The sequence below is a fragment of the Primulina eburnea genome, chromosome 11 (genome assembly GCF_022965805.1).
Source record: "Primulina eburnea isolate SZY01 chromosome 11, ASM2296580v1, whole genome shotgun sequence".
NCBI classification, from domain to species: Eukaryota; Viridiplantae; Streptophyta; class Magnoliopsida; order Lamiales; family Gesneriaceae; genus Primulina; species Primulina eburnea.
The window spans coordinates 40,160,336-40,172,576 of NC_133111.1; the positions used below are offsets into that span (position 1 = coordinate 40,160,336).

The window sequence follows — 12,241 nt, forward strand, 5'->3', positions numbered from 1 at the left end:
CCATTTCAAATTTGCTAGAGATTTGACAAATAAAAATCTTCATTTTCACATATTAATACATAAATTTACATTTGAGTATGAACCAAATCCAGCACAAGAAATCACACACACAAGCCTACATAAAGAAACACACTTGAAGAAATACTCATTTCTTCATCTTCTCAAGTATTATACCAAAGCTCACTGTGAATAATAAATGCACGAAATTGTGTATATATTACACTTCAAATATTCTAGCATGGTGGAAGATCATTTGGTGGAGGGAGGATCGTTTGATCGGATTTAGGTCCATTTTCTACCACAAATGCTGTTTTTAATCCCCAACCAGTGTGCAGCTCCAAATGACAGTGGAAAAACCAAACCCCTGCACAAATTTCACACGATAAAATCAGTATAGAAACCATTTTTTTTATGGTTTCTCGTATACGTTCGAGGAAACTCGTGGATGTATGTATATATGGGGGTAGTCGATCGAGCTGGTCCCAAGTTTGAAAAGAATGATATTTGCTAGAACTCGGCATACCTGGATTATCAGCTCTGAATCTTATAGCTGTCCAGCCACCGGTGGGAACGCCTACTGTGTTTCTTTCCGGAGGATCGACTAAGTTATATTTGGCTGGATCCTTCTTTGGGTCGAAGTTTCCTATTCCCGTTCCCATAACGAAGAAGTTGAATCCATGAAGGTGAAACGGATGTGACTCGACTGTCAGCAAGTTTGTATCTTGAAGCAATATTTCCACTGTGGAGTTGAATGGGATTCTGCTAAGTCTTGTCCCTCTTGAAGTCTTGAGATTCGCAGTAAGTGGTACACCGGTATAGTTAAAAGGAGTTGGGGGCTTATCAGGAAAATCTGTGGTGTAAACCCCTTTCGTGTCAAAGTAATGTGCCTGGAGCAATCCCATCTGAGGCATCACAAAGGAGATGTTGTTCAAAGAAGCCGTTAGACGAGTGCCGTTTAAGCAAGTTGGACATGGATTCACCCCTAGACCGATTGTGAAGAACAGGTTTCTATCGACTTTTAATGGGACGTTTGCCGGATATTGTGGGGAGTTTAGGCTTCTTAGTTTTTCTTCATATGCTAAGGCAAATGAAGAATCATTCGGTGCAGGCAAGTGAGGAAGTGTGGGGATGATTGAGTTAGGGATGCCTTTGTATTGCAATATTGCTGTGGCTGTTTTGTTATCTACTGGAATTGGAGCATCCATGAACGGCCTGGCGGCAATGAAGTATCGCCCTGGGATCTGATCCGCTCGGACTAACACGTTTGTTGTCTGGCCTGGTGCAATCAGCAAAGATTGTGTGGAAAATGGCTTTGTGTATACTGCATCAATCTCTACCACTGTCATGCTGTGACCAGCAATCCCGAAAAAGAGTTCATCATTGAGAGCCGCGTTTATGAGCCGCAAGAGGTATGTCTTCCCTTGTTCAACTTCCATTGCAAAAGTATCTGATAAATGAGAGAGAAACATAAAACTGATTAAAAAAATGCCCTGATCTTTTCAAATTTGGTAGTCTCTGAAGGCTCGTACGTTTCTCATAACATGGAAACAAGGGCCCTGGCTTTCCGTTTATCGTGTGTGCATCCGACATATTTGGAGGCAATCCCATGTTCTCTCCTTGCTTCTCCACTTGTTCAACATCTGCATTCCACCATTCTCCTATAACACAAAAAGTGTAATAAATCAACAAAATGCATCAAGGAAAAAGGGGATCAAAATGCCAAGAAATAAAGAAATATGCTCACCTAACACGATTACTTCTTCTCTATCAGGTTGAGGGAAAGGGAAAGGAGTTCCCTGTTTAGGCATAATCACAATTGCACCATAAACAGTGGCCCTTAGCCAAAGAATATGTGCGTGCCACCACAGTGTACCTCTTTGTCCTGTTATATTGAAATCATACACATAGCTATTCCCTGTCTGGATTGGACACTGTGTAATATAAGCCGGCCCATCTGCCCAACCGTTTCGATACTGCTTCAGTCCATGCCTACAAGTGGCCATTGTTAAAATGCGCGCATATTTCAACGTCTCATCCACATATTTTCAGGGTTTGACCCTTTTTTTCTTACCAGTGAATGGACATATTGTACTGTGCATAGTTGGTTACATTGACAAGAACTCTGTCACCTTCTCTAGCATAGATAGTTGGCCCTGGAAATCTCCCATTAACAGTCACAATTGGCTTTGCATGGCACAATCTGCTCACATTCTTCACTTGAATCTGCAGATCCACGCATCAAAAAACTATCAAACATGATCAAGAAATATGTTCTTATCAATAAGTTTCATGCAAAACAGGCACACAAGTTTGAATCTCACATCAAACTGGTATGTTTTAACATCTGCTTCGACTAGAAAACAGACAACACAAAGCGAGGCCAATACTACACAAGTACGACATATTTCCGAATACATTTTGCTGTGGCTCATCGTTTTTCTGAATCAAAATCTTCAGAAACGGATACAGATGATCATGAAGTTGGTTAAGCATACATGGTATTTATAAGTGGCTCTTGATATGTAAATATTAGGTAAAAGGGATAAGTTTAACCAAAGCTTTAAAGCAAAATATATGCAGATTGAATGACTTGGAGTCCCAGAAATCAACCATTTTTAAGGTAATAATAAGCTTGGATTACACTTGGCCAAGGAAATGTGGTAATGGGGTATGTTATGAGAGGTATGTAAGGCCAAACCCCAACTTTTCTTTGCCCAGCTTTACCGTTAAGCAAAGCTTGAGGCAAACTCCCTAGACTAGATTATACTACTTATATAAATTAACTTCTAGTTACTGCAATTTAAATAAATAAAAGTTAAATTAAATTAATCATGTAAATTGGGTTTTACAAACATGATTATTTTAATTTATTTCACTTAATTTTTTTTCCTAACACCTTAATGTTATGCATGCATGTGAAGTTACATTTTCATTACGCTAGATAAACGCATGAATTTCTGCTTTACTCTATACATGTAAATTTTTCTATCATTTATTTTTAAAACGGGAAGATAATCGAGCGTGTTCGCCGAGTTTTCTAATTTTAGTTTTTGATCCTTTAAGTAATCAAAATTGGTTCTTAGTTATATATAACATGGTTGTTTTTGTTTTTGTTTTTATTTTTTATTTTTTTTGGCTTTTAGTCCTAACTCAGGTTTTTTTTTTAAAATAATATAAAACAAGCAAGAAATCATGAAACTAGTGCAAGGTGAGAGGTTTATGAAAATGACAAAAACTTGTGTGAGAAAATCTCACGGGTTGTATTTGTGAGACAGATCTCTTATTTGGGTCACCCATGAAAAAATATTACTTTTTATGCTAAGAGTATTACTTTTTATTGTGAATATGAGTAGGGTTGACCCGTCTCACAGATTATGATTCGTGAGACGGTCTCACATGAGACTTACTCTTATGAAAATAGGACAGCTGTGGATTCGCCGGTCCTTTGTTTTTGAATGGAAATTTGAGTTTCTTTTTATTGTCCATTTGGTTGTTTTTGCTTGCTTGTAATTCACGGTATAAATTTAATTTATAATAATGAAAATATTTGTATTAATCCTATAATGATTTTTTTTTTCTATTTTAAAATTTTTAATTGTGTGTTATTATAAAATTTTTCTATATTATCAAGTTATAATCTTTTTCGTTAAGTTTATTTCGAATTTCGTCCAAAGTTATAATCTTTTTCGTCAAGTTTATTTCGAATTTCGTCCAAACAGTGGTTGAAGGCAATTTATAGTAATTAATTAATTTTTATTATTATACGAGATTGCAGGATAAAATATAATATGAATGTTTATACGCGAATAATTATTCTTTAATGTATATTGATGCGTATTTTGTTCAAATTTTCAGCATCAACTTAATTAATGATTAGTTTGAAACTGCATAAAAATACTTGAGCATAATATAAATATCTAAACGTAATAAACATGCAAATAATATATTGTAAAAACTTGTGTGAGACGGTCTCACTTGTCATATTTGTGAGACGGATCTCACTGGTCACAGATTAAAATCTGTGAGACGGTCTCACACACACAGTATTACATGCTCTCATAAACCTAATAGATCACACTAAGCTAAGGTTTGTCCAACCCCACTAATTAAATAGACCATTATTTAGCCATTTCAACCACCACCATATTCAATCTCTCTTTAAAATTTGTCTTCCGCTAATGGCAAGATAAATTTAGGCCGTTGAGAAGTCGAACCACAAGAATGGAGGACTTTGTGCTTGGATTTTAATATATTCAGATCCGTAAAAATCTTTAAAATTTGGAAAATTACAAGAAAAACTTTACGCAATACAAGAAAAATTACACATTAGTACAGTACATGGAGCAGAGGATACTAAGAAACAAGAACACAAACATTCCTGTCCAAAAAGCATCACACCATACAATTTATGTATTCTGTTAATCACTAATCACCAAAATATTTACTAGTCTGCCCAGTAATAGATCAAACTACACATCGTAAGTCCGGTTTCATTTTGTCATGGGCGGTTTATCCTTTCGTCGCCCTTTTTGCCCCTTCGATAAGTTAAACCACAGGAGGAATGTGGCACTATTTTTCCTAGAGGAAGAATGGCTACCATATGGCACAGATCTTCCGAACTAGAATTATATATTTTTACAATATTCTCATGAAACTAATATATCCACTATGATATCAACATGAATAACTAAGAAGTTAATTTTCAACAATACATACACTTAGTTCTCCACAGTGGGGTGCTGACCGATCAGTTTCTTGTTCTTGGCACTTCGCCTTGAAAAATATTTCCCAAAGAATCCAGGAGTTCTTGAGGCTGAGACTACGCACTGTTTTGTGGAATGTTTATTATAATCTGATCCAGAGTTTTCTCTTGCAGAATCGATTCCTTTTCCAGGAATTCGCAAGATCTCACTGGACATTGCCTTTGCTCTCTCGTTGCCATTCCTGGACACATAGAAAAGACTAGGTACTACAACAGCTTCATTCATGACTCGTTCATGATACAAGGCATGCTTTGTACACAGAGAATGAAATATAGATACAGCGCATTCTTGGACATCACAACTCCCATTCTCAACTAGCTTTGCAACCGCAGAAATGCAACCACTAGTTTCAGCAATAGACACTCGACCTTCTTCAATGTTACACAAATTTTTCAACGTGATAATACAGTATCTTGCTAGGGTTTCATCTTCAAGAAGTCGAACAAGTTTGGCAATGATTTCCGAAGGTGTGATAGAGGAAACAAGACCACTGTTTTTAGACAAATTGCTCAATACTTTTAAGGCCAGCTCGAGTAATTCCGGAGATGGGATGTCAAGGATATCCAAGATTCTAATAAGAGCACCAGATGCAGCAAATTTCAAACCAGTGTGCTGGTGAAAGGATAAAGCTTCTAGTAAGGAGAGAGCTTGCTTCGCAACCTTTGTGTCAAGAAGTGAGGCCAAAATACCATATGAATCTTCGTCTAAGTACAACATGCTGTTTCTGTAGTACACAAGATGAAGTAGATTGGTGGACTAAAATACCTCTCTTATAAATATTGTTTTCCAGGACTAGGCGCTTACCTTTTTTGGCTGAGCCGTGGAGTTAATTAGTATCACCGAAATGGACATGTTAGAAAGATTTAAGAAAATAGAAGAATAACCAACATAAAGATGTAAGAATACCTGTCTTTCTGCACAAATTCTAATAACACCACACATCCAGACAATCTGTGCTTCCATGTCACGAAGCTCATGAGCATCCTTCAAAAATTTTAGTAGTAGTTGAATAAACTCTTCAAGTGGTATCATCGACCAAGATGCATAATTTGTTTCATATAATCTTTTAACATCTTCAACTGCATTGCATTGAGAATCCCAGGGATGTGAACTAAATTTAGCGAAAAACTCCATGTCTATTTCATGCGAGGATTTTACACTACTAAGGACCTTAAAATGTGAGGGACATGAACTCAAACTGGATTTAAGTGACAAATTTTTTAAATCGAAAGGAAGATTTAGATCATTCATGGAACTGCTCAAGCTCGTGAAGGAATTGATAGAAGCTTCCCACGGATTGACTAAAGCATCCTGAATTTTGGGTTCTACGAATAGGCACTCCATGTGTCGCACACCATTTCAATATTTGCTCTTTTATGATAGCATTTGAGGTAAATGAGAAATGCTCCAGCTTCATGTTTGTCTTAGGACAAGTGTCATTACCTTCATCAAACCACTTTCGAATCCACGTCCTTTCATATGTGTGCCCAGAAACAATTGTCACCGGATCATACATTAACCTCGAAGTCAATGGACATATGAATTCGTCGGGTGGCGCAGGGCTACTAAACATGTCAATTTGAGCTTCACTGGACCTAAAGCTCAGATGGAATTCACCTTCACCTAATATACTGTAAGGGCTTGTAGGTGAAGGGGGTTCTTCATGTTCTGTCAGGCCATTGTCTTTTTGCTCATTGGAAATAATTTTCCGTACTTTTTCAGAAGAATCAGAAAGAACAATAATATCTTCCTCTTGCTCTGTTCACTTTCACCAAATTTATCAAGAAGCTTTCGGATGGATCTTTTCTCAATTAATAGAGCCTTTCGAGACGTTATATGAAGCCAGGAGGAAACAGATTGAATAACAGATATTGCCGCATCTTCGGTGGAATCAATTGTGGAACCATATCTGCGAAGCAATTCCCGTAATACCTTTCCAGCTTCCTCTTCCAACGGATCCAAGCAAAACACTGCACTCCTTAGATCAGCAATAATTCCAGAAATCTGATAGCAATAATTAGTGGAATAAAAATAAAATGCCTCAAAGTTTCAGGAAACCATTATAATAAGATTTGATCCGTTCACAATGGGTTATGATTACATACCTTTGCAGCCAGCACAACAGGAACCATATTCTGAATTTCACCAAGACTCTGCTCCAATAAATCCCTTACCTTCTTACACTTGGATACTATAGCATCTCCCGTGAGCGCCTGAAAGTTTACAAATCGAAATCATAATTTAACACAAAGTCATCAACGACAATCAGATGAACAGAAGATGAAATTTCACAAAAGAATCTTGACCCAGTGTAGTACAGAGTCATGCTATAGGTGAGTCGGGTCCATGACAAATATATTCTACTTATATCATCTACAATTGTTAGATGTACCACGTTCACAGATGGATAACTTAATTCAGCTACAGTTACCAATGGTATCACACACGGTGCAAAGTTGTCAAAACTAAAAATGGAGGATAAGATCAATACACTACTTTGCTAGATGATGTAAAAGGAAACAGATGCATTGTTTGACTACCACATCTGCTTTCTTAGTCCTATTTGTCTTCAACTTTCCACTTTTTTTTCTAGTTTTATATGACATATCGATGATTCCAACCGAACAAAAACTTTAAAATAAAAAGATAGAGATACAAAGGGAAGCCAAAAAAAATGTGATAATTGTTAAAGAAATGAGATTAGATCTCCACCATATCAATTTTTGTATCCCGTTAGCAAGATTTGAAGAACAGGAATAATATGTATATAAAGGCGCAAAATAGAAGGTCAGTACATGACAAAAAAAATTAATAAGACCTTTTATTCCAGTCATAGAAGCCTGAAGCAGATTTTAGCAGAATATTAATATTTTAGAACAAAAATCAACAATGGAGCTTAACATGGACTTCAGAAACTGTGATGGAAAACATAGCGAATTTCACGAAGTATACCAGGTAGAGTATACTTGACTCGCTGCAGTTTTGAAACAGAGACTTGGCTGTATCAATGCCATATTTTAGCAGGCAAAGCGCCTCTATTCCTGATGAGCACCCAGGACGTGCTGCCTCTATTTCCGGAAATATTTTGGTAACCATGATAACCAGTTTTAGCAATTCTGAACATGTTCGAGCATGCACCTGAAATTACATAAAAAATCAAGCCTTCTAAATCACAGATTTACAAATAAAAACACATTGCAACTAAGAGCAAGACAATTTTCCTACCGTAGAGAATCACATGAAAAACGTCCAGAATCTAATAGAAAAATAAGAGGAACTAGAAGATGGAAACAATACCTTTATTGTTTGAGCAGATGCCAGTCGTTCCAAAACTCCAGTAATATCATTTCCCATCACAAGCCAACCAAATTTGAACGACTTAGCTGCAAAAAATTGAAGATACACCAAATTTATAACTTCCAGTCTATCAAACAATCTACACACACGGACTTCTACCTCACCCATTTCATATTGGGAGAAACACTTCCTAATAACACACATCGTTGGATGCATCAAACCATTTATGTGTTGCGCATAAAATATATTGGAACTCATACATCAAATGGTGTATGCAAGTATTTTCCTTGGTGTAGTAGACCAAACCAAGCTATTAGGTTTTTTGCTCACATAGACATTAAACCACATACTCCATTTCATTAAGGCAGAAGAAGAATCATGGAGTTTCGTTATAGAATAGTGTGTGCAAAGGCAGGACCTAGACCATCCAAATGTGAAGAGAATCTGATCTCCAATAAGTACAGAGTCGGAATTACATGTGTATGTACCGAATAAAGGATTAGATAACTACCATCCTAAGTAAAATATGGAGCGGTTTCCTTTTGCTATATACTACGATTGGTTGGAAACTGCAAACAAAAGAGTAGAATTGAGTCATCTTGAGTTTAAGAAGGAAAAAACACCTACTTCGATTCGGCTTCCAGTGACAGATAACAAGAAGGAAGAAATGCATCAATTCGCAAGCAGCGGAATACAATATTGAGGAGAAGAATAGATATTGCTCAGAACCAAAGAAGCTTTAGCACAATAGTCTTAGTCTTAACTTCTTAGAAAAGTCTGTTTAGATTTAGTAGCTTTTTCTTGAAAGTGCGTTCTTTTTAGGAAAAAAAAGTAATTTTATAGTTTTAAAATTGGATAGGTATTGTAGTGCTTTTAAAAGCACTTAATTAAGCTAAAATGAGTGATTTTTCAAAAGCCCAAATTTATAGCTTTTAAGTGTTTTTCTAAATAACTCATATTAAAAAAATGATTTTCATCTATTTATCCAAACACAAATATATTAAAAAATTTACTTAAAAAAGCACATTTAAAAGTAACTTAAAAAAACAATTCTTTAAGCAAAATTCTTTTAAATCCAAACGCATAAGTTTCAAGTAATCCATCAAATACAATTTCTAGAATCTCCTCATGCATCTGTAATTTATGAACATTGGGCAGAATTTTGCACAACAAACAAATATAATTTCTAGAATCTCCTCATGCATCTGTAATTTATGAACATTGGGCAGAATTTTGCATAAAAAACAAATATAATAATTGTTTTACACAATTTAATTTATCCGGACATTGTTCTATTCAGTGTTGTTTATAGAAATGGAAACATGATTCTAATCATGATAGTTGGAATTACCATCAAACCTGCACAATCACAGTATCCTAGCAACATCCTACCATGACCCATCTAAGAAAAAGGTTTCGACTAAACTCTCCTTTCTATATCCACAATCTTCTATTCCATCAACAAAGAAACTTACGAAAAATATGGAACTAAACGATTCAAACTTATTAAATGCATTTTTTTCACAAATTATGTTTTGAAAGAGTAGATACTAAATATTCATAAAAATTTAACTAAGATATCAAAAGACAAGCAAACGAAAGATCAAGAATCCAAAAGGGCATGGAGAAAATTCTTACACGGTAAACAAACAAGAAGGGCATCCAACTATGTTTCCCCACACCAGAAACACCAGCTTCAACAAAATTTCATTTCTTCCCACCAGCTTCCACACCATTTCACTTCGTTCTTGCACCCCTAAACTTCAAAAAAAATATTCAAAAAAGGGTTCAAAATACCCAAAATACTTCCATTCTGCAAATTAACCACAATCCCCGGGTGATAACACAAGAACTCCCTCTGAAGATGATCAAAGATCCAACCTTTATGCAAACTTGTCCGCTTCTTACACAGACAAGTATAGAAAATTCGAAGTTCCGAAAAAGATGTAAAGCATCCACCAAACAACATATCGAACATCCCACTAGACCCTTAAAAATCACAACCCAATCCAAAAAGAAAACAGTGAACATGCCGAGGTGGGTCAGCTTTTCTATTCAACAATGAATGCAAAGAAGGGGAGAGAGAGAGTGGGACTCATTTTGGACTATAAGAGAGCATTAGCATTTAAAAGCACAACCAACCAATTAAAAAAGAAAGATTAATCAATAAACATCGAATCTCTGAAATGTGCAAGTCCCACTCTCTCTCTCTCTCTACCAATTAAAAATAACATTTTTTTGACATTAACTTGTGTTTTCTATCGTCCCAGATATATTATATCCAAATTAATCAAAGTCTAGGTCGAATTATGATTAGAAAAGTTATTGTAAAATTGAAATCTTATAATCCAGTTTGTGATCTAGTCTTTTGGCTGTTCTTTCAGCTTTTTCAGGCAACCAGCCAAAGAAAGGGGAATGGATTTTCACTTCTTTTTTTTAATAACATTTTTTTCTGTTTGTGAAAACGAAAGAAAGTTGAATCGCAGGAATCCACATGTTTTCTTTATTACTATAACATTCAGTGAGTGGACGTCTGGACCACTACCTGCTGCTCTATAGTTTATTTAAATTTAATTATGTATAATATAGATTTATGAGAAAGTTTTAAAATTGATTTTCAGTCATATTTGACAATTGAAGATCGTGACTGTGTTTCCTTATGTGCAGCTGTCTCGAACCCGAAAAAAATTGTCAAATAAAAAAGGTGCTGCTCGATATATAACAAGTTACCAAAAGAATACACAAAATTAGAGAGAAAGAAATTTTGGATTTTAAGAGTCCTACAAGTATCTTGTTAAAGCATTTGAAAACAAGCATTTGAAACAAATTGAACCGTTGAATTAATCTGAAGCTTAGTAATTGCGGAAGAGATCAGGTTTTGTGATTGTTTGAATCTGTTTCTCATCGACTAACACAATCTATTGTTTTCTCACATAAAATTTGTGCAGTCTACTTCAGAAGACCGTTTACTGAAATATTCGTTAGATTGGGATGAAACATAGACAACATATTCAGAACATTTTTGGTACATTCTCTCTGTTGAGTTATCTATACTATTTATTAAGGCTGAGCACTTTATAAAAACTGTCAAGGAGGACACCATCTTTTTTTTTCCAGTTTTACCCTTATATACTACTAATATTACACTTTTTTTTTAAAATTTCAACACAAATTTTTATTTTTATTTTTTTTATTTCAATCATTCAAATATCAATTTAGTCTCTCCATAATTTGTCAATTTTCACTTTAGTCCATTGATAATGATAAAAAAGATTGTACACACACAACGCATGTGCAGAATAACTAGTATAATTTATATCTCTACATAATTAGTTTATCACTCTTTATCTTAATAGAGCGTCGATGTATCATTGTACATATAAACATCACATCGAGGTTTGATAAACATCACGTCGACATCACATCATCGTCATTTAATGTTGTAAATAAAACACATATAATAAATTTAAACTGCAATATGATAAGATAAAGTAAAAAAAATACATATAACCAAAATTATAATTTGAGAAAAAAATTGCTAGTCAACATGGCAATTACGTATCTTCCTTTTCTCGGTGAAGACATTATCAGAAAACTAGATTTGATTAATATTTAAAAATTGATTGAAGTCATTGTAATGGGACCACTCTCTTTCCAATGTCAAATTATTATGGTGTATTTTGTTGGTACCTTAGAGTGAGCTTCAAACAAATTTTATTTCGTTTTATGGTTTCAGTCACAAATAATAAATTATATAAGACAAAAATTTATGTGAGACGATCTCACATGTGATATTTTGTAAGACATATCTCTTATTTGAGTTATCCATGAAAAAATATTGTTTTTTATGCTAGGAGTATTACTTTTTATTATGAATATCGGTAGGATTAACATGTCTCACAAATAAAGATTCGCGAGACTGTCTCATACAGAGACGTAGCCATAGTATGGGCTGGGCTCAAGCCCAACAAAGATTATCAATTCTTTTTATATAGACATAGTTTAGTCCAATTATTTCCTTAAGTCCATCTATTACAAAAATAAAATGAAAAGAAAAAGAAAGAGAGAGTAAAAAATGATAGGAAAAAAAAGTTCATCTCTCACAGCTTCAGGAGCGTCTGAAAATTGGAATTCTCATCTCATTAGAGCTTCTCGCTCTCTATGAAGCCTTGAATCCCGGT

At 34.9% G+C, this 12,241-nt stretch overlaps 1 protein-coding gene and 1 pseudogene across 1 annotated transcript; both read right to left on the minus strand.

Annotated features, from left to right (window-relative positions):
* Positions 1-21: 21 nt before the first annotated feature.
* Positions 22-2,619, minus strand: LOC140806027 (laccase-11-like). Its single transcript, XM_073162460.1, has 6 exons — positions 2,322-2,619; positions 2,072-2,223; positions 1,745-1,989; positions 1,530-1,658; positions 524-1,447; positions 22-364 (listed from the first exon to the last, which is right to left on the minus strand). Exons 1-6 carry the CDS (start codon positions 2,430-2,432, stop codon positions 234-236), a joined length of 1,692 nt encoding a protein of 563 aa, XP_073018561.1. The 5' UTR covers positions 2,433-2,619; the 3' UTR covers positions 22-233.
* A 1,651-nt stretch (positions 2,620-4,270) lies between these two features.
* LOC140806026 (U-box domain-containing protein 5-like) lies at positions 4,271-10,197 on the minus strand (annotated as a pseudogene).
* Between the last annotated feature and the right edge of the window lie 2,044 nt (positions 10,198-12,241).